Source organism: Coturnix japonica, chromosome 1 (genome assembly GCF_054131305.1).
Source record: "Coturnix japonica strain WE chromosome 1, WE-NBRP24, whole genome shotgun sequence".
Lineage (NCBI taxonomy): Eukaryota > Metazoa > Chordata > Aves > Galliformes > Phasianidae > Coturnix > Coturnix japonica.
This window is the reverse complement of record NC_140663.1, coordinates 122,428,203-122,451,726: the sequence shown is the minus strand read 5'-3', so window position 1 is coordinate 122,451,726 and position 23,524 is coordinate 122,428,203. Positions and strand designations below refer to the sequence as shown.

General features: G+C 39.1%; 1 protein-coding gene across 11 annotated transcripts; it reads right to left on the bottom strand.

The window, feature by feature from the left end:
* Positions 1 to 17: 17 nt before the first annotated feature.
* LOC107306834 (interleukin-1 receptor type 1-like) lies at positions 18 to 21,222 on the bottom strand. Of its 11 annotated transcripts, none has more exons than XM_015850207.3 (14): positions 20,931 to 21,222; positions 20,740 to 20,822; positions 19,841 to 19,915; positions 17,399 to 17,482; positions 16,108 to 16,174; positions 14,277 to 14,508; positions 12,140 to 12,329; positions 11,049 to 11,223; positions 9,983 to 10,048; positions 6,885 to 7,005; positions 5,909 to 6,054; positions 4,895 to 5,038; positions 3,977 to 4,141; positions 18 to 3,075 (listed from the first exon to the last, which is right to left on the bottom strand). In XM_015850207.3, the coding sequence occupies exons 4-14, from the start codon at positions 17,399 to 17,401 to the stop codon at positions 2,717 to 2,719; spliced, it is 1,668 nt and encodes a 555-aa protein (XP_015705693.2). In that variant the 5' UTR covers positions 17,402 to 17,482; positions 19,841 to 19,915; positions 20,740 to 20,822; positions 20,931 to 21,222; the 3' UTR covers positions 18 to 2,716. The 11 variants fall into 11 exon arrangements, with proteins under 11 accessions (XP_015705693.2, XP_015705685.2, XP_085389804.1 ...); XM_015850199.3 differs by having other exon boundaries at positions 21,145 to 21,222; XM_085533678.1 differs by lacking the exon at positions 17,399 to 17,482.
* Between the last annotated feature and the right edge of the window lie 2,302 nt (positions 21,223 to 23,524).

The window sequence follows — 23,524 nt, the reverse complement described above, 5'->3', positions numbered from 1 at the left end:
AGAAAAATGCAATGCTGTAAGAAAAAATTAGGTAGTGTTTTATTGAATTAAAAACAACCTTTTTTCAAAGTGACTTTACATAACACACATGAAAACTTCAGTCTTACAAAAATATCAAAATAAACAAAACAAACAACTAAAAAATATAGTATTTTGGCTCAGTAAAATACCTTTCCACCAAAGGAAGGCATAACAAGTAGCAGTTTTTCATAAACAAGAAAATTCAAGAGGCCAGAGGTTGCTGGGACTCTGTTGGCTGGCTTGCAAACTGTCAAGGTGGAAACACAAAATCAATATTAGTCCTCCAAGTAAAAATAGGGTACTTCCAGTGTCTAGTCTTCACATTTGATATTGGGATCTTCTGACAAAAGACCAAACTGTACAGCTTCTGTCCCACTAAATTCTTTTTTCAATGTGAACCACACCAATTAGCACATTCACCTTGCCCAGATGAATTTCAGCAACTTGAGATGGATCTCAAGGCTGTTTTACCATGATGGACTATCACCAAACACTATACTGAGAAGCAGATTTAGTGCAACAGCTAAGTGAATGCGATGCCTCATGACCAGAAGTGTTTCTCCCAAGACAATTCTGTCTTGAATAAAACATAGAATGAGAACAGAAGATAAGCATGTGAATGTGTTTATACATACATGACATTCTTTGTTAAAACATTCCAGTACCAAAACAGTTGTAAATACCCTGACATTTCCCATTTCCTTCTTGTCCTGAAATAGAATCTCACTGCATTCTGGTCAGGTACACACTCAGCTCACAAAGCTCAGAAGGTAGAGTATCAAATTTCCAGCATACACCAAGGTAATCAAATAACTTAAGGTGGGAAGGGAAGCTGTTTCCATTGGCTTTGTCACCTGTGAGGCAGAACACAAAGGTCACACCATTATATGGCCACTGGGCAGTTCTGAGGAATGGCACCTCAGACCATCAGTTTCTTTTGGTCAAGGATGGAGGGAAGAAAAGAGCCATGACAGAAAACAAACAAACAAACAAAAAACAACACTACAGTGTCAAAATGAAGAAAGCCATTTTCAAAGAGCAGAAGGATTCTGAAGGATGCAGAACATAAGTTTTTCAGATGGAAAAAAAAAAAAAAAAAGTGGTATCAGAGATATCGAAGGTTCAATTCAAAGGAAAAAATTCTGCCTAATAAGGTATTAGTAGCAGTCTTTGAGAACAGCTTGGTAAGCAAAGGAATTTTACAAAGTAGTAAGCTGGTTGTTCAGCAGTATGCAATGAGATTTACCAAAATTTGAGTTAAGAAGCAAAAGGTTCTGCAAAACAGAAGTTAATGGGACGCAAACACAAATTCAGAATCACAAGCAGCAATTAAAGGCAGATCTGAAACTCATGTTGCAAATCAATCATCGCAGTCTGACCAGATGCCTTCTCTTGAAATTCGTTACCAGGACAATTATTAACACTAGAGCAAACAATCACAAAGGAGTTAGTGTACACAACTGCAGAGCTTGCTTTTTTTGCTTCCTTCACTCTCTCAACTCTCGCTCGATCTCTCTGCCTTATGTGTAACTACCTACCTATCTTGCATTGTTATGTAAGCCAGAACTTCACTTTATTAACCAGTCTTGTGCCTTTTCCCTACCCACACACCATTAGCAGAGCTGTCATACTTTTCCCTTGGAAACACAGGCAATTGGTCATCACACCTACATTTTAAAAAAGCACAAAACCAGGTCAATATTTATCTTCCCAAAACACTTTTTTCATTGTTTTTCAACAAGGAACTAATCAATCAAAAATCACCAGCAGCGAAAGCAAAACAGTGCTTGTGTACAACTTGAACCCATGGGGACAACCCAGTTTTGTAGTCTGTGCATTGAAGCACCTTTGGTTCTTGAGACGTCAGGGACAAAGCCAACAATTCTCAACTCTGCATGAGAGAATCTGTCATGAGCTCATAGCTCCGCATGGTAATAAAGGACAAATATAAGATAAAAATCCTCTAGACATTAAATCTTTTAAGACTAGGAACAGTACAACAATGATACTTTTAATGATGTCTGAACGGGATAAGGGGCCAAGAACCATGCAGTTCTTTAAATGCAAGATATATTAGGAAAGATACTCAACTCTTTGTCAAGTTGAATAGCATTCTGGGGAAGTTGGGATTGTTTCTTACCTTTTATCTTGGGTGATGCCACGCAGATGCACTAACAATGATGCAATTCTCTTTGAGCAAAATGAAGAAATAAACTTGTAACAAATAAGATTCATGTCATTTCATAAAACAATGAAAACAATCGCTGACCAGCATCAACCAAGTCCATTATATAACATCACAATTATAATTAATTTATACAGTTTCCTTCATACTCAAACTGCTAGAAAGTAGTTTTCTGGTGTTTTTGTTTGTTTGTTTGTTTTTTAATGTTTAAAAAAATTTAAAAACGTTCTAGAAAATCACAGTGCAATTCTTGGAAGAGTTTTTATGTACTTCCTAACCGTTTCCATGCCATCGCTGTGCTGTTGATGACATTCCAGGATGTTCTGCTTATGTAGTCAGAAGAAAATATGATTCACTTCTGTAGATAAAGTTGTAGTACCTTCAATCCAGAAAATATGGATGAGACTGTACAAAACATATCCATATGACCTTCGATCAATCCACCACTAATTACATAAAATTTGTCAGCCACTGTCATTTTTCTGTTGTTACTCAGGGAGGATTCAAGTCTTATGGTGACAAATGAAATCCCGATGAAGATCCTTGTTTTCTGGATGGCATGTGGTAACGAACTTTCTTCCAGAACCTCGTACTTGCTGAGTGTGACCTTTCTGAGAAGTCCCCTTTCCATCGGATAGCCCCATACTTCTGCTTAACATATTTGATGGATTCTGGCATGTTTGCATAATCTTCTATTTTTTCAAGTTCAATCAGAATTATTTTTATACCATCTTGGATAAGAGCATTATACACAGCAAGATGTTTTTCAGATGCATCTTCTAGAATACCATAGCATGATGGTTCTGGTACTAAGATAATTATTACTCTTCTACTTTGATGGATTTTTTCATCAGTAATACTGATCACGGCTGCAAAGAGAAAAAAAGTTGAGCAAAATGAATCATAGAATGGAACCATACAATCATAAAAAGGCCTGGGTTGCAAAGGACCACAATGAACATCCAGTTTCAACCCCCTGCTATGTGCAGGGTTGCCAACCACCAGACCAGGCTGCCCAGAGCCACATCCAGCCTGGCCTTGAATGCCTCCAGGGATGGGGCATCCACAGCCTCCTTGGGCAACCTGTTCCAGTGTGTCACCACCCTCTGAGTGAAAAACTTCCTCCTAATATCTAACACAAACTTCCCCCGCCTCAGTTTAAAACCCTTCCCCCTTGTCCTACCACTATCCATCCTCATAAACAGCCATTCCTCCTCCTGTTCATACACTCCTTCAAGTACTGGAAGGCCACAATGAGGTCTCCTCAGAGCCTTCTCTTTTTCAAGCTAAACAAGCCCAGTTCCCTCAACCTTTCCTCATAGTAGAGGTGCTCCAGCTATTAAGATGGCATGTTTTTATTTGCTGCTACCCATGCATTCCAACTGCTTTGTTTACTGTTTGATAACTTGAGACAACACACTTGAGCTCATAAACAGGGACAGGATAAGAGTGTGCAAGCAGTTACCACGTGTTAGCTGTCTAAGAGTAGATTTGGCCAATGCAACACAACCTGATCACATGAGAGCAGATGTTCAAAAGTGTGTTCTGCATAAAAAGAGCAACCAAAACCATAGACCAAGATAAAGCTATGACCTTTTCACATTAATAGCTTGTTCTGATATGCAAATTTTTGTTACATGCAAATAGAAGACAAAGCAAACAATGGTCCATGGAAAGACACTGAAAGAGACCTGTTCCTGAGTTATATTTGCAGCTTACTTCAGCCGCCTATAAGAAAACTTGAGTACTATTTGTTTTCAGACAGCTCACCTTCTCCTGCTAAATCATTCCTTCCAAATATAAAGAGTTTATATCCACATTGTCTTTCTAAGACTTCTGGTAGTATCTTCAGAGCAAAAATATCTGATGAGTACAAGCATCTCTCTCTGTTCTTTGGATATAGAACATAAGCATCATAGATCTTTCCATCTGAAACTAAAGAATGTGCAATGTAAGAATAATATACCTTAAAAATAGGATTCTAAAGAATTAAACAAAAAAGATATCGCTAAGTTCTGTTTCTTCTCCCACTCAAAACATTACTCTGGGTTCTAATCTTACTATTATCTAAGCATGAATAATTATACCAAGACTGATATATCATCAGAATTGAGACTCCAGAATTTACTGTGCTAGATCTGAATAGGCAAGAGATCTGTAAAATTAAATATATTTGAGTATTCTTATTCAACCCTAAATAAATAAAAAAAATACATTACCACTGAATTATCTAGAAAATAGCTGTTCCAGTAGGACAACTGAGTGCTTTAGAATTCCAGCAGCCATATAACTATTAGATCATTCTTGTAACCAAAACACACCACTTAGATACAAAAACAAAATACTTGGCAAACTTCGAGATCAGAAGGACATTAAGTAACATCAGAAAAAAAAAACTTCAGAAAGACCAGACATAAAAGACTTCACAGAAATCCCAATGAATATCAATACATCTAGTAGATATTTTCTGTTTCCCTACTGATGTGCCTTCTCTCAGATGTTTGGAAATGGCTTGTACTTCAGCATGCTACTCTTACAGACAGTACACCATTCAATGTTAGTCTGAATGCTAGGACATGACACAGAGAAAATGACATTCACAAAGACCAGTCACATTCCATGGAGACAATCTGCTCTGTGCAACACACAGCATTCTCAAAGTACGCTTGCACTGCTACATAAACATACCTTTTTCACCCAGCAAAGGATGGCAGGAGCTTCGATACCAAAGCACAATATCAATTTTAAAGACCTTGTAGATAATGAGTATAAGAAATAATAAAAATATCAAAGAAAATCCTCCTCCAATCAAGTAACCCTGAATGTTCTGAACTGCAGTAAAATGTGGAATAAAAGAAGAGAGAAAACAAACAAAAATAGAGTTATAAATGAGAAACAGAAAAAGTAAAGAGATGTTAAAACAATCTATCCTTTTTTTAAATGCTGTCTAGTCACTAAGGGATTAGAAAAAGTAGAAAATGGTTAACCGCTATCCTGACAATCTTAGTTTACAGTAAGCAAATAATTTGTTTATACTTCTGTAGCAAGCTAGAGCTCTGATTCACTTTCAGTCAGTCATTGTTTACAGTGTTGCCAGTTGGAAAATAACCTCTGCCAAAGGACTGGCTCACAGCTGGCAAAATCAGCTTTGTCACTCAGCAGACCAGAGAATCTTCCATAGCTAAACCAAAGAATAAAATAAGTGGTTGCTTTCTTAAATCTGGTGGTTTGCTTCTCTGTGTACCTGTTAACTACAAAGACTCAAATTCTTAAGTCTTGCATCTGTGGCTTCACAAGCTCATTTTACCTTTAGCGTAAGGTTTATATACTAAAAAGAAATATTTCAGACCAGCCAGAAGCAGATCAATCATATCCAGTCTCTGAGCCAAAGACAGGGCATGCAACATGCAGCTGGATGCTCCCAGTCAACATGCATGAGTCTATCTAGAAGGTGGTAACAAAGCACGTGCATCAGTAATCTTTCCAAACAAAAGAAAGCAAAGTACATTCCAAGTGATATTTCCTAAAAATTTATTGTGAAGAGGAATATGAGAAAAAGATGCCACAAAGGAAGATGCCCAATTGTACTGCCCACTTAGCTCAAAGGTACATTACAAAGTTTTAGCTTCAAGTAGCGTGGTGTCAAACTATTTGGGAAGTAATCATCAGTGAACTTAATTTTATCATGATGAAGCAGCTTACCTGGGTGTTCCAATTTGATGTATGATGTAAATTCTTGAGAATCATAAATGAAGTGACAGAAGAATTTATAAGCATAATCCTTTAATTTCACCTCGGAAATGTTAAATTTCGTTCCAGACACAGCAATCCCATGAGGCAGTCCCTCTCTTTCATTGGGAAAAAGAAAAAAGAAAAGAAGCATCAACAGAAACTGGAATCACAGAAAAGAAAAAAAAAAATCATCTTTAAAACAGTATCCAACATGACACTATCCAGTTTTCACACTGATGATGGAGGCAGCAATGCTTCTGCATGACTCTGAAACGGCCAGTTGAGAAATCCCCTCCATCCTTCTCTGCACTTAGTTTTAAGAATTATGGTTAGTGGCAGCGGTTGATGTGATGATAAAACAGATAGTATGCCCACAATTTGCTACGGTATAGATTAGTCACTCAGAAATACGATCCTTATCTTTTGGAAGAAATTACTACAACTTTCTGGTTTAATTTGCACTTACATTACTTAAATGATAAAATATATATAACCCTAAATATTATCCAACAAGAGCTTCTCCTCTGTGTACTTTGAAATCAATAGCCTACCAATTTAACAAATAAAAATAAACAGGGTGATTAATTTTTTTGGCCTTAAAACAATCTTTGCATCCCACATTAATGATAGAGGACAAGATGTAATCTATTAATAGAAGGGATGCATAAAAACAAATACATAAGTAAGCCTTACAAAATGATATATTTCATAACAACTTTCTAAAAGTCTGCATAAAGTTGCTTCTATCTATTTGTATCTTTAAGAAATTGCTTGTATTTTTTAAATCAAGCATGACGGATTTAATGTACCTGATGCAAACTTCTAATCCTTCTATGAATGACTCCGGCCATTAACCACTAGTCAACTGTACAGCAAATTCACTGCAAATTTCTACCAAATGCATCATGTAGAAACGTGCTTAAGTTCAATGTATAAGAACACTTACTCATAAAACTGTTCCCTGTAGGTGCTGTCAAAGCTATCAACATCTTCATCATTAACTTGCCAGTACGGAAGCAAGCCATACACACCACTTGATACATTGCATTCCATGACTACATGAGAGCCTACAAAGCAAAACAAAAAATTAAATACAGCAACTGAAAGAATTTGCAACAAAAACAGATTCAGGCATTATGGGGACAGCTAGAAAAAGAGGGGTAAGGAAAAACCCACTTACCTTACAAAAAGCAGAGTCCATAAAACTCATCCATTTCTACTCCACTGCTGGGTGTCTCCCATCTGGATGTGAATTCCACCCTAAACGTAGGTATCTGAATGTTCATGTCTACAGGTGAACTAAATGTCTAAGCTAGTAAAGGAGTTCACCTCCAATGGAATCTGCTACTGGAATGGATACGTGGGCCCTTTCATCTGAATGGCTCTTCAGACTCCTCTGACTAAAGATCTCCCAGGTTCAAATCAGTTGCCTGTACATAATACGGTAACATTTCAAAAACATCTGTATGGTGCAGGTAGATTCTCTAGATCTTCAGGAAACCTGCACAGCTAGTGTAGTCAGTTCATCCAAAACAGCACCAGACATCTATGTACAGGCAACTGAATTAAGCCCCTATTAATAAAGGCACAAGTTGAAGTCCTTATGTCACATGTAGGCACCCATGGGTAGGTACCTATGACCTAGAGCTGCATCCTATTCTCAGTGAAAGCACATCTACATCAGATCAGAGTCTTTTGGCCAACGTTGTCCACTGGAATGGTTTCTGATTACACTCACACTCTGCTTTCAGAACAAGTTCACCCATCTGTAAGATCCTTTGCCATCAAGAATCCAGATCTTACACTATGAGTATTATACAACATCATTAAGAAAGCAAGTCAAGTTGCAGAATGTATTTATCGACAGTGTACTTCAAACAGTTCCATTTACAATAATGGAAGCATCTTTCATGAAATCCTTTCCTTCTTAGTTTTACCAACAGAAGTTATGTAATGACCTCAAGGTTTCATTTCCTAGAAACACAGATCTAGATGCTTCCACCAAGGGATAGTCTCTATCCAAAGTATGCATGTGAACTAAAGGTTTATTCCAGAGTAATTACTAGAACAGAGTTTACACAGAAATCACAGATTCTCTTCAATCACCTCCTTCCACAATACAGTCTGCCTGAAGACGAGGTTTGGTCTATTGCATAGTTCTTCAAAAGGAAGAACATCCCACTAAGCAAAGGCCCTGCCTTTACATACATTTGTGAATGTACATTAAGTTTCTGCACAACCTTCTCATGTCATTCCTAATTCAAAAAGGATTTCACATTCTGCCCTGCAGCTAGGCATTTTAGCAGGAGCAATGATTTTCTTTTTCCAGTGTCCCATGAAATGTATTAGACAGAGAATATTACTTTTGAATAGCAATCTTAAAAACAAAACAAAACAAAAAACAAAAAAGGCAAAAAGAACACCCTTCCTTCTACCCAAGTACAGAGTGTTTTAGGTGACTGAAATAAAAAATTATTATTTAGCTGTATATCTTCAGAATGTCTGTATGTGCAAGAAGGAGGAATATTGACGCTGGAATTTTCACTCCTTTGTGAAGTACACCTTTTCTTTAGTCTTGAGAAAAGAAGGCTGAGAGGAGACTTGATCCAGGTTTATAAATACCTGAGGTGTGGGAGCCATAGTGGTGAGTCTGGTCTCTTTTCAGTAGTGTGTGGGGACAAGACTAGGGGTAATGGGATGAAACTACAGCATAGGAAGTTCCACACAAATGTGCGGAAGAACTTTACGGTGAGGGTGACGGAGCACTGGAACAGGCTGCCCAGGGAGGTGGTGGAGTCTCCTTCTCTGGAGATACTCAAGACCTGCCTGGATGCCTACCTGTGTGACGTGGTGTAGGGAGCCTGCTTTGGCAGAGGGGTTGGACTCGATCTCTAGAGGTCCCTTCCAACCCCTACAATTCTGTGATTCTGTATTTAAGAGCGATCCATAATTCTCTGGCCCTGGTTCCCATATGATTCTAGAGCCCCACCACAACCTTTCCTCTGGGCTTCTTTAATAAACTAACTGCTAGTAACTGCTTCCTCAAAACACTGCCAGACATCGTAGACCTCTCTGCACTAGGAAATTGAAACAGCCACTCACATTTCTCCAAGATCAGTTAAAGCCCTTTTTGTTTAAAGATTTTATTGGAAACAGTTCTACTTGGTACAAAATTATTTTAAAAAACAAACACAGTTCATGTAGTTTCAAAACTCATTTTTCTAGGCCAGATCAGTACAACACAATTAATACATATGGTGCAATCTAAACATGTATAGCTCTTCTTAGGAAAAGACTTGCATACTACACTCTTAGCTCACTGACTCACAGAATAACTGATGTTGGGCAAAACGTCAGTACGTTTCTAATCTTGTTTCCTGTTCAAAGCAGGACCAGCTATGAGAACAGCCAAGGCTACTTGAGAGCTTTATCCAGTCAGGTTTTGAAATCTCCAAGGACAGACAATGCACAGCTTCTTTGGGCAACTTCACTGCCTGGCTTCATTGGGAAAAAATTAGCCCTTTCATCCAGTCAGAATCAAAGTAACAGCACCTGGGATATCCATGAACTAAGATTTCAGTGCTTTACAAAAGATCAAAATCCAAAATCTTTTAATTCCCTAGAAGGGCATAAAATCCATTTTCAAGAGAGGGAAGAGAGATAGGAAACATACAGGAAGGGAAAAGCTACTGAAAATGGTAAATATCCTAACACGTCGCATACACATAAACATATTTCCAATGATTCTGAAGATATGCCAAGACACAGGCAGCAAGAAATGGTACAAAGGATAGATGGCCATCATCAAATATAGACCCATCCAACCTGACACTGCTGGTCAAGAGACTCCAATCTCAGGTGCACTCTGTTATTCTATCTGCAAACTATTTGCAGGAAATCATGTTCAGTCATCTACCTTCCTCAATGCACATCTACATACCAGTCTTGTAGAAATCAGCTGAACTGTTAATATGTTATTTCAGAAAGGTGGGGATTTTATCTGTTAACCAAATTTTAACAGTTTCTTACACAGTCACTACTTACCAAGTTCTACTTCAATTGTATTGTTGTTTGGATAAATAAATTCCGGTCTCATCTTCAGTGGACTTTCTGAAAGAAAATAAATAAGTAAGTAACACCTCTGGGCAATAGGAGTTTCTCAACTTACTTTAACTGAAAGTTTTGCAAAGCTTTTGTTTTACTGTATGATTCTATTGTAGCACCGTATCTACAGCCAGTTTCAAATTTCCAGTAGAAAATCTCTTAATGAGATTTGCTACACTCCAACTAAATTATTCTTTTAGCTTCCAAGACAGAATACTTCAGTTTACCTTAAAAACACTTTTTTTTTAGGTCTTAAATTCAGTAGAAATTTATATAGATATAATATAAAACCGCATAACAAAAACAAGATCAAAAATAATGCAGTGAACTTTGTCAGAGAGATAGATAAGGAAGAGAAAGAGGAATTATCACAATGACTCAATCTTCTAGGTTGGGCGAGTATCTATTCAAGTAAGAGTTAACACGCACACAAACTGGGCTAGAATTGTATCGCTTTGCACAATACAGAGACTCACTGATATTGTGCTACTGCTCCTGTATTGTCTATTTAATCTAAGAGTATTGACTCAGTCTAAGAAGATGGGACAATTCAGCTCTAGCCAGCTTTTCTCATAGGACTACTGTCATGGTAGAAATCAAAGTTACCTACAAAAACATATGGAACAACAGTGCCACCACAGGTTCTGCTGCTCTGATATCAATAAAAATTACTTGTTTAGTTTTGGTTTAATGGTTGTTAACATGTTTTTTGATTTTTTTTGTTTTGTTTTGTTGTTTTGGTTTGGTTTTTTTTGCAGAAACAAAACCACCACACCAGTAACCACTGCATCCTTCTATTCCTAACCCCAGATTTCTCATTTCCCTATTACAATTCTTTCTCAAAAGCCATGTTCAAGGGTAGCACTGTTGCATTCGATGAAAAAGTGATTTGTAGCTCTAATCCCACAGAGCTGAAAAGTGTCATACCCAATTGCTTATGCCTGTATACAAATAACTACAACAGAGCAAAAAAAAAAAAAGAAGAAGAAAACCTCTGTGTTCTTACCTTTAACCTCCAGATTCATGGTGCGTGAAACATTATATTGTTTTCCCATATATGTATATACCATACGACATGTGTAGTTTCCTTTGTCTTGTACAGTAACATTGAGGATCAAGATGGCATTTTCACCCTCTGCCAAAACAAGACGCTTGTCTTCAAGAAATCCAGACTTACACTCCTAAAAGTATCAAAAATGCTTGTGATGTAGGGGACTTATCATGTAAATAGACTAAAAGCCGTGACATCTGTAGCAGAAGTTAGAGAATAGGTGCCTATATTTCTAATTCACTGAGATGAAATTGAGCTTTTATAGCAATGACTTGTGATGTTGGGTGTACTATCACTTCTGTGGCAATGGTAAATGTAGTGAGAAATTCCTTTCTTTTCCCCAACCTACATGCAGTTTAGAATCACTTCATCTCAAAAGAACCATGATGCTGCACCTGTTCATCATATCTCATCTAGAACATACAGGCCCATACATATACTTGAAAGCCAGCATCAGAATTAAGAGTTGCTTTAGAATTTTACCTCAACATGAAAAAAGCCTCATACCTTTCCGAGCCTGCATAATCTACAGAATATTTTGCTAGATTCATAGCAAGAGGCATAAGGATAATATGCTATAATCAACATATTGGCAACCCTGCATATAGCAGGGGGGTTGAAACTAGATCATTTCTATGGTCCTTTTGAACCCAGGCCATTCTATGATTCTATGACATAGGACAAGCCTAATCTTCAGAGAAAGTGAAATAGCTTTGCAGAGCCTGGTATTTAAAGAAACACAAGTATTTAAAATCATCACCTCCACACTTTACCTACTGACTTATCACCCATGTCAACTGCATATTTCACGAATTAACAAACATAAGCAACACACATATAGGAAGGGCTCTGATAGAACTTACAACCTAGATGTTCACATATTGTCTCTTTAAATATGTATCTCCTGCTAACAGTGTGGCAAGATAGATGCCATGTTCAAACTGCAGCGTAAACATTTCCTTTAAAAAGCTTCAATTTACAGTTACTTCATAGCACACTTCAAAAAGAATATTTCCTTCTATATCTTAAATAGATACGCACAATACCTTATACCAGTGTATTTCAGGATTAATATTGTCTTCATCTTTAAAGTTTTCTAGATCAGGACATATAATCTTTCCAGAATTTGCACTCTTCACTATTTGGTCATACTTCATTTCTCCATTAAAACACGTATCATTATCATTCTTAAAAACTTTTAAATTTATTATTTTTTGTTTAGAGCGGTTCAGACTCCTGTAATGAGAAGAGCAAACAAATCAGGTCATTAACAACGCAGCCTCTGTTTCCAGCAAGTCAGGTAATTTATAGAGAAGATATATTAGGACTTAAAGGGACTTTAGCACCTTCACCAGCTGAGCCTGTATCATCATTGCTACAGTCTCTCTAGCTCTTAAACATCACCCTCAGTTCCTCCTTCATTTTCATCAAGAGAGATTGGAATAACCTCTCGTGTTGTGCTGTGAACGAAAGTGAAATCCGCTCTGGAAGTTCTACCAGAGGAGAATCCAGAACTTCTCACAGCTGACACTGTGGAGTCCAGAGCAGCAACCTTAGCCTTTTTGTTTTCAGCTCTATCTTTGCCCATATACATTAGTGCATGGTCACCCAAAGCATAACTGCACTCAAACGCTTTTGGTCTTAGCTAAACTCAAAGTAAACAGAAGTAGATGGGTTGACCTCACTGATGATAATCTTAGAAGGGACAATCGATAACTTCTAGCACGGAAGAACTTCTAACACAAGAGAGACAAAACATTTGAACATGACATACACCAAAGTACAATATCAACATGAAACCACTTCTGAGAGCTCACAGAACGCTGAGGAGAATTTGTGGTATCAAAGCTCTGCAGAAGATGTGCTACTACAAGACAGAAATCTAAGACAGAAATAAAGAAATAGCCATTATTAACTTCTGTTTGCTCTTCATTTCTTAATGGCATGCAAAGTGAGATGTTTTCAGAAGAGACAGGTACATATTTTCATGGACTTGGCTACAATTTATGTACGCTGCACCTTGGTAAGTTTTAAGATTAAATCTTAAATGCATGATGTGCAAAACATAGCCTACAGTAAAATTTACTACATGTTTTTTGGCATGCTGCTATTACACAAGCCAGACTTAGAAGGTATGATACCCAAGAAAACACAGAGCAAGTGTGACTAAGTGAAAACTATGTTTATTTTTTATCTACTTAGTTTTGAAATTGTTGCATTTCTTCCCTATTTCAATCTTAGATTCATTTCTGAATCTAAAGCAAGAAGCTGCAACAGCCTGTGACCTGTGCATACATTGAAACTTCTTCCTGGTCACTGTTACCACACTCACATCCCAAACCTCTTCAACAGAACTGGTGCACTGTATGTACAGCAGTACGTGTAATGATGCACTAGTAAAACAACACTTGGGTCACCTAAAAAGACTGCATTCGTTGTTCTTGTTGTGATGTGGCAAGACCACGACAAAATAAAACAACTTATTTCTGTGTGCCTTGCTGGCGTTAATTTCCTGCTCAGCACACAGTGTATTATTTCAGCACTGTAAGTAAGACTTGACTTGAAGTGGTCATTTCCAGTGCACTAATTGAAAGGAACCTATTTCTTCTCTTTCTTCTCCATGCACATAAATCTCTTTAACAATGCTGGGGACACAATATTCTCGCTATCCTTAAAGCTGTCTAGCACACCGCTTTGCTCCCCAAAATTGCAAAGCTATCCAGGAAGTCTGCATGCGTTGATAGGCTGTAACATACAGAGTTTGCTATTCATAGCTCCTTCTTCCATTCAACCACATTCAACGATGAAATTAAAGTATTATTCTGATCTGTCACTATCAAACAGCTATATGAACACAGAAAAAGCTGAAGGAATTAAGACTTTTTACAGTGACCTCACGCTTCATCCAAAACAAACAACGCAAACAAATAGAGAAATTAAAAACCCCACACCACTATCAATATTACTGCCCTTCAATGTAAGTTTCCCATACAAAACACTTCTGCAATGCCAAATTTAACACATTTGGAAGCAAAAAGGCAGCATGCCAAAAAGTGTGGTCAAGATATCGCTTTTAACTCATCTAAGATCACTTCCCCCCCAAAAAATCATCATCTGTACTTCGAATTCCCACAGACATTACTACACTGTAAGCATTAGTAATCCATTTGTTTCACTCCTTACCTTACTTCACATTCATAAAGTCCAGAATCTTCAAGTGTTGCAGGAATAAACCAAAGCAAGCCCTTTCTCTGATGGATCCTGGCACGTCTCTCTGTGGTTATCGGTGTGCTACTACCATTTTTATACCAAGTCAGATTGTAATCAGAGTGAAGCATTGGTAGTGTAATTATTGGGCAACTGATAGCTGTAGGTTCTCCAACAAGAACAAAGTAATTACAAATAACACATTCTTCTATTAAAAAAAAAAAGAGAGAGAGAGAAAGAAAACTTACTAATGCCTTTAATCTATACATACTATTAATATCCGTATACTCATTTCAATTTAAAATAATTACATTTTCCATAATTATTTACCATTACAACACTGTAGGACATCTGTTTTTATCTCTGTAGTACCTTCTGCCTGAGTAAACACATACTTTACAAAGCTTAGGTCAAAATTTCTCTCAGTTACCGTAGTCAGCAATAGTCACACAGCAAACCATGATATATGAGGATATGTGGGATTTGCCAGGCAATACAAACTTTACACCTTTTGTGTCCTTCCATTTCAGCATTATATCACTTATGCAGAATTATCAGACTCTTAGTAGACACTGTCTATCTACAAAAGACATGGACTCTATACACTACTCTGACCATTATGACTGTAGAGCCAAAAACAAATAAGAGGGGGAAAAGAAAAAAAGGAGAAAAAAAGAAGAAATAAATAAAAAGAGTCTGACCTGAAGCAGGTGACTATATGGAATTAGATCAAGATTTCCACATAAATAATATTAAATCTGTGAACCAACACATAATATAAACTAAACTTGAAGAGATGTGACTTTTAGATAAGGAAATCTTGACTACAACATTTTATTTCCTTGCTGTATTTGCCATTTCTCTCCTCTCTGTCTAAAGCAGCACCTTTATAATTATGCCTACGTAACAAGTTGACATTACACAATTGTGTGTCCTAATAAGGAGTTTCTAAACATCAGTTAAAAAAGAAATACAGGAGGAAAGAACGACAGATACTGCAAGAAGTCACAAAGAAGTCTATATGCTTAAATCGCTTAGAAAATACCCATTTCTCAGAGTCAGCCAGTTGGCCATGATGCACATTTTAAAAGCTTCCAAATATTTGCATATATATGCAATACTGAATTCTTAGGAAACTGAAAAGAAAAAAAAGAAGAAAAAGAAAAACTTGGCAATTAATTTTGCAAATCTTGCTGAATGAGGATGTAAATCCAAAGCTCATCTGATGAAGTCTTCAGTAATTTTCCTCCCTTAACAACATCTTGCCACCTAATTTAAGCATTTGAAATACTTTCCTACAGAGCTATTTCCCTTAATATTAGCCTGCTTATGCCAAGAACAGCAAGATAAACACCATTAAATTTATGTAGTCAAAACTCTACTGAGAACTTAGATCTACCATTAAAAATATTACTAATTAATTGCAAATTAATTAGTAATAGTAAACTACTAATTATTTGATCTCTACCAGTCTGTTTTCAGGACAAGAGATTCATCACACCTCATAAGGAAGGCATTTAAAAGCTAATGTTAATTCAAGGAGCTAGTCTTTTCACACTTTCTTTAAAGGAATTAGGGAGAGGCTACTCAAAGCCTCAGTACTCTAAATTTATGCCAGTGTGTCCTAACCACCCCCAGCACAATTTCAATCCAAGAAAAGGTATTTGGAATATTTTCAGTATGCTAAAGCAAAAACATACTAAATACAGTATTTTCTCTCAATAACTCCTCTCTACTACACATAGTCAACTTGTGTCTTTTAGGCTTTCTCTTTAAAAGAGTAATTTCAAAAACATGTCTAACTTACCAGCGCTGAACAAAGGCGTAAGTAGAATTAAATGACCAATAAGCAAAAATGTCGATGTCATCTTATGCTGTAAGGCAAAATTATTTTCCGTTAGTTTGGTGAAAGCATTCCAAGCTGCACCGTCATCTGCCCCCCACATTACTCCTTAAAAACTGAGGTCAAGCATTAGTCACCTTGGAGAGGGTAAAATGGGTTTGGCAGTTTAACCCCAGCCTTGGAAAATTTCAATGACAGGAATAGATGGTGCCTGCAAAGGCTGCTGAGTTTTCAGCTTTGCACTACAGCTTCCAATTTTTTACTGGAAAAACTCTTGTGTAGAAGTGCATTTTTCATTTGCTAGCAGGTTAAGGCCCCCCAAAAAACCTTTCACGCAAATGAATTTACACATGCATACAGCAATATAAGCTATTAATGTTTAATTTAGATAACAAGACAGACTAAGCTCTTCCTCTCTCCACACATTTACAAAAGACACAATTGCAGAGATACATAAAGTTTCAGTCTTCAAATTGAGCTTGTACAGTTGAGGCAGCACTACTTTTGACAGTAGGTGGATTTGCAGTTCTTTGCTGAAGAACAAACACACTGTAACTCCAAGGCAGGAACTTAAATTTATGTCTAAGAGTGACAGCATTACCAAATGTGTAAACCGTGGCTACCATGAATTGTTGTGGTCATTGAAAACAGCAAAACCTTCAAGGCATCTCAGGTCTCTGTTAGCTTCCCCTAACAAAGGCGTGACTGAATAGAAACCACAGCCCTTGTATCCCAGAACTGGCTTCCACGAAACCTTTATATCTTAACCAAGTTCCCTCTCTGATTTTTTCTTGGCAAGATGTCATCAGAGCCCTTCCCAAAACATCTACTCACAAACAGCTTGAAAACATTTAACCCCTTTCATTTACGACATAGTTTTTTGCAGGCTATATATTATAGCTGTTGTGTCTTTCCTACATGACTATCCTGCCAGATGGATAAATACATGTTTTCCCATGTAACAGGTATTACAACTTATAATGAACACAGATGCTGGTCTTCTACTCAGCTAGAACTGACTTGGAAGAAGAGAAGACATTCTCTGAAAAATAAACACTGCCCTAAATCACTTTTATACTCATTGTAGTTCATCATAAAAGCAAATAAGCCACACTAGCTACTTCTTTCAGAGCATTTCACATACAGATGCCCTGGGACAGTAGGATAGGTCATATGGAACAGAGGGCAGTGCTGGAATATAACCGCTCAAAGTATTTATTTGTTTCGGACAGCATGTCTGAAAAAGCACTCATACCATAGCCTTTATTTAGTTGCCTTGTATGTGGTTTTCTGGTAACTTGTCAAGGAGCTAATGGTAATTCTTGCAGCTTTAGTTTACCTGGTTAAAATGAGAAGGAAAAAAGAGGGATTGTATGAAACACATGATTTGGACAACAGTAAGCACATAAAGAGCCAGTCTTTTTCTACAGACATCCTAAATATAAAAGCAACTGCTTCACTGTGTCTGCACTGGAGACACAAAAGAGTGCCAACAAAACCAAAAGTAAAGACTGACCAATTGGAGAATACTGTTTTCTACCAAAAAATAAAGCATATGAGTCAACGTGAGCAACAAAGCCAGACATAACCAGCCACTATTTAAGTCTAATTTGACCACTAAAAGGAAATGATGCCTAAATTTGGGGTAAGAATAAACAAGTTACTATTACTTTATGCTAGAGATCAAGTCCTTAAGGTAGTTCTATTCTTTAGAAACACCCTCCCCACCAGTTCAAATGCTGCAAAAGTAAATCTTTGAAATTCTGAAAAGAAGCGAAGAAGACTACAGTTTATGCAGCTGAAATACCAAATTGTATACAGGGCTATTCTATTCTGACTAGCGCAGTTTCAAGTAACACACAAGGTTCTTAGAAACATTCCTTCTCAAGAATAACATACAGTGAAACATTGTCAAAAATCACTGATGTGAAATAGCGAACTTGATTTAAAAAAAAAACAGTTGTTTGTCCACATACCTATTGATTAACCCTGTACTGTCTTCTAACTCAGTCTCAGCAATAAGCGACGCTACTGTGGTAGGACTGCAGAGACTCCTACTCACGTAGAGAGAGCACCAGCTTTACCACCTACATACTTAGTTTGAAGTATTCCTTCAGTTCAAGACTTGCTGAGCTCAAAGGAAACATGTATGCATAGTCTTTAAGAAAAAAAGGGGGGAAAAAAACCACTCATCCACCAATCATGTTTGTGGTTTGATCTACTAAAAGAGATAAGTTTCGATTTCCGAGTTACTTTTCTATCTTCTCATAGATGACATACAACTTACTACTTCTCCTTCTATTTTCTAAAACTAGCATCTTGAAAACAGAAAATATGTGGACCTCATTTAGGATACTGACTTTCTGTTTTTATGGGACACCTCTCTTCACAGAGCCTACCATTTACTTAGGCACACTGCCAACTCTAAATGCAGTAAGAACAGCTTTTAAAGATATATTGAGCTCTTAAGTCTGCATGTAGCAAGATTAGCAAAATTGTCCTGCAGGAAGCTTTTCAAAAGGCATAACTGTATCTTTATTTTCCAAAGTTTAAAAAGATTTTCTTCTGAAGGCCAATACAATGACAAAACATTCAAAACAGCTTAGGAAGCATCTAATTCCTACAATTATTAGTGCGTTGCTATTAATTTAAGTGGCTTTCAATTCTGATCACTACCTGCAAGGACTTGTTACTGCCAGGGGGACCAAGAGTCTCTCAATCTATAAGTCATGAAGAAAAAAGGCAGAAATTGTGACTTAAGGCAACCAATCAGCATATCTGCAAACACTGCCTGAAGGCATAAAATGCCTCAATTTTGCAGCATATTTAAGGGAGTGAGCCTTTTAAGTAAGGCTTTTATTGAAGTTCAATTGAAACAGTGATGAGAAGGGAAAAAACAAACATTAATCAAAAAAACCTACGTATTTGATCCAAAGTACAGCCACCAAGACAAGACCAAACGCAGTACAAAAATTCTTACAAATCACACATTACTCTTTGGCATGTTTTCTCCCATCAGCTGGGCTTCGCTAAGCAAAGCAAGACAGATACTCTAGCAGCCAGTACCTCGTTACCTGGCTACTCTACCTGAGGTCCCAACTCCTTTGTCTAAGATGTTATATATGTAGAATGTAGTTGATCATTTTACAGGGGTGTGCATGAATAGGCACGCAGAAAGATGCACAAGCACCCTCTGAAAGAGGACCTGGATGGTCACTGTGGTAGTCTGGCTCTTTATAGTGATGACCACAAATGTTAGCCCTTCACTGCTTCCTTTTCAGGCTACAGAAAAGCGATACCTGTAAGTGTAAAACCATTGCTCAGCAGATTTTGTTTAATTCAAATGAAGTCACCCCAGTCAAAGAATGCCCACAAAGTGGTTTGCAGTGGTTACATTCCTATAAGCAAACTTCCTGTTTAGCTCTGAGAAAAGCACTAGGTAATGTAGATTTATATTCTAAGGAAGATATTCATTGCAAGTACTGCCTCACCTTTCACCACAACATGGGGAGAGAGAATGAGGAAAAAAAGATGGCTATCTGTAGATGTACAGAACCAACCATCAGTGGATCTGAGCACAACCAAAAGCTGCCTGCACACAGACTTCCACTGCACATTAAGTTAGAGTCAGAGAGAGCAGCCAAATCACCTTGAAGGAACCGACTTTATCAGTATTCAAAGAAACTGAAAACAGTACCTCCATTCAGCACCAAGTAGAAGGTGCTCATTTTGCAGTCACAGCTTCTAAGAGTTTTCTGTATCATTTCAGCTCCTGTCGATATAAAGTAATGCGACAATATTCTTATTTAAATCCAGAGTAAATTACGACCTTTTCACTATCGCTTTCAGAGAACAGTAATGAGCTATTTAAATGGCCCAGAAGGGCTCGCAGAGGTAAAAATATAAAAGGGATGCAGAATAATATAAAATTTTAATTTAATTATTAAAAAATGAACTCCATATTTTCTCTTTTAGGGACTGACTTAGAATTATCTAAATTAGGAATGGTGCTACAAAACAATTTCTGTGCAAAGTCTTATGTCAATTTCGCAGTTTTTAGTGCATTCTGATTTCACAATTGCTATGAAAGAAGAGTGTTCACTTAGCAACTCTAAGTTGCTTTTGAGAGCTCTACCTAAGCACGTACATGCGGTCCAAGTCAAACAAGCCCGAAGTTACCACGCTCAGGAAGAACAAAGCCAACAAACAGCACTTTCCAGAAGTCCCTGATGAAATACCCCAAATTTAAGAGCTGCTTCTGGAAAGAACCATAAAGGTTTCTTCTACTCAAGAGCTGATAACTCACTATGGGGCTGAGGGCAGCTGTTCTCAGGCTCTGCTGCAGAGTCCTGCAGGCTGCTCTGCCAGGGCACCGCTTTCACCCAGCAAAGCATGAAGGAGGCAAGAAGCTCTCGATTTAACATCAATAACAAATTATAAAAGCCTTTGTTTGATCACAGTTGTGCAATAAGCGCACATTTTTGCAGCGTTTTACCACGCCAAGATTTGCACCAAGCTTTGTCCTGCTTCCTGCTCTAAGAACTTGTAAAAGAAGTGTGGCTGAGCTCTGCGATCCCACGCTTTTTCTCTACGTACCGCACTTTCTACACGCATTTGTACAATCCCATACATAGCGAAGAAGCCGGAGGAAAATAACTCCTAAGAAAGCGTCACAAAACCTGGAAAACCAAATGTTGTGGGACTGGTCAAACACAGCGCAGCCGAACCCGCAGCACCCCTGAAAGCAGCAGACAGCTCTTCTGGAGGGCGCTCAGCGTTCAGCCTACCTGCCGAGGAGCCGATCCCCCATCGGGACCAGCCAGCCCCGCCTCCAACCCACGCCGCACAACGCGGGGCACACGGGAGACCCTCGGGAAGGAAAGGCCTTCCCGGCCCACGCAGCGCAATGTGGCGGCACGGCAAGCGGCCGTAGCCCCAGGCAGCCCGCGGCAACGCGCTTCCCTTCCCCGCACACACACACACACCGCAGCTCTTCCTCACCTCCATCCGTGCCCCGAGCATCGGCGGCCACCCCGGCCCCTGCCACACCGCGAGCGGGCAGCAGCCCCCGCCCCGCCTGGCTGCGCACCGGAGCTTCGCTCCGCCCAGGGGCCGCCTCTCGGCCGGCGGAGCCCCGCGGCGGGTGCGGGACCGGCTGCCCGCGGGGATGAGTGGTATTGCCGGCTTGACACTACCAGGACTGGAGCGGTTGGCTTCACACACACAGAATCACAGAATGACCCGGGTTGGAAGGGACCTCAAGGATCATGTAGTTCCAACCCCCCTGCCTGGCAGGGCCACCAAACATACACATTTACTAGATCAGGTTGCCCAGGGCCCCGTCCAACCCGGTCCTGAACACCTCCAAGGACGGGACATCCACAACCTCCTTGGGCAGCCTGTTCCAGGGCCTAACCACTCTCCTAGTGAAGAACTTCCCCCTAACATCCAACCTAAATCTTCCCTCTTTTAACTTAAAACCATTTCCCCGTGTCCTGCTATTGTCAGCCCTTTCAAAGAGTTTACTCCCCTCCTGGGAGTAAGTTCCCTTCAGGTATTGAAAGGCTGCAATGAGGTCACCCCGCAACCTTCTCTTCTCCAGGCTGAACAAACCCAACTCCCTCAGCCTGTCCTCATAGGGGAGGTGCTCCAGCCCCCTGATCATCTTTGTGGCCCTCCTCTGGACCCTTCCCAAAATCTCCATGTCTTTCTTGTACTGAGGGCTCCACACCTGGACACAGTACTCCAGATGGGGCCTCACAAGAGCCAAGTAGAGAGGGACAATCACCTCCCTATCCCTGCTGACCACCCCTCTCCTGATGGAGCCCAGGATCCCATTTGCTTTCCAGGCTGCCAGAGCGCACTGCTGGCTCATGTTGAGTCTTTCATCCATCAGGACCCCCAGGTCCTTCTCTGCCGAGCTGCTCTCAAGGACCACTCCTCCCAGCCTGTACAGGTGCCTGGGGTTCTTCCAGCCCAAGTGCAAAATCTTGCACTTTGCCGTGTTGAATCCATGGAGTGTTTTCCCTTGGGATGTCCACGGGGCTCATGGCAAGCTGTAACTCTTGCTAAGGCTTCTGACCTGCTCCAGGCACCGGTCCAGCTGCCCAACTGCGTCCATGAGTCCATGGTGAATAGGACACAGAGCTCATGAGAGCACGGACTTTCTGTCCGGGAATGTCATGAACTGTGGTGACCTGACGCAGCTCAACTTTGCTATTCAGAACTTGGTTTGCTCTCCGTCTGATGTCATCTTATTTGACCACCTGTCTCTACCACTGTGTTGGGGTGTCAGCTTCTCCAGTTCAAACAGTAGTTTCTTCCTTCTGGATTTAGGTGGTAAATTAACACTGACCTCATTCGGTGGTTTGATGATGACATTAAGCATATTCAAACATTATTTTAAATGTTTTTTGTTTTGTATTTTCTTCCTTGCCCAAACTCTCCAATTCAGTGCCCTCTCCTCCCTGAATTTGCTTTTGCCTCCTTCATTTCGATTCCAACCCTTGGCCACTCCTCAAAGATATGTTTGGTAGGAACTCGAAGTGGTTGATTATCCCCACCTCTTCTTTTATTCAGAACCTTCTGAAGATCCATAGGCATTAACTACATTTACATTCCAAATGAAGTGAGCATACTTTTTAATATGAATTACAAACAGGCAATGTAAGATGTAGCATCCCTTTGGGGTTTGAACAGTTCCCAAACCAGTGTTGAAGGGACTGTCATCATCTTGTAAAGGGTTTGGAAAAATGTGGGAAGGAATGTTTTTGCTTATTAAACAGAAGAGCGAATCCTCTTTCCCAGACATAGAGACTATCATTACTATTTCCATAGGGGGAAGCTTGGTTGTTTTTTGGTAGAAGCGCTAGTTTGCTTCTCTCTTGGTTTCATTAACACTAATTAGACAAAAAGAAGGGATTCTCCTACCAGATTTCTTCCATGTTGACAGTATTAGGATGAAGAACTTCCTTGAGCCACAGAATTCACAGAGAGAAAAGCTGAGAATCCAACTTACTGGATGAGAAACCCTTGTAAGCTGGATTTTCTATTCCTGCTGCCCTGCGTGCTTCAAAGTCTTTGCAAACTCTATTTTATCTGTGCCAGCTGAATACTTCTAACTGTTTTTCCTTTCACAGCTTTTGAGTGAAGAGTTGTGTTAAGGTAACTGGCTAACACTGGAACTCTCAATTTCACCAGTCCTGAGAAGAAACTTTTTGGAGTGCTGTGAGTACTTATTTGCACAATAACCAAAGGAACTCTTCCTATTTTTGAGAGTTGATAACAGGTGGGGTTTCAGAGAAGGAAATCTATCCTAGTAGTTGGCAGTAAGAGGGAAATAGAAATAAGGAGTGTGCTATAAACACACCTTCTCAGAGAA

What these genes read in the sequence shown, in the direction of transcription:
- LOC107306834 (XM_085533678.1), bottom strand. An exon ending in CTGAAATACACTGGTATAAG is followed by an intron (nt 11,224 to 12,139) that starts GTATTGTGCGTA and finishes TGATACTTTTAG; the next exon opens with GAGTGTAAGTCTGGATTTCT. An exon ending in CATGAATCTGGAGGTTAAAG is followed by an intron (nt 10,049 to 11,048) that starts GTAAGAACACAG and finishes ATTTTCTTTCAG; the next exon opens with AAAGTCCACTGAAGATGAGA.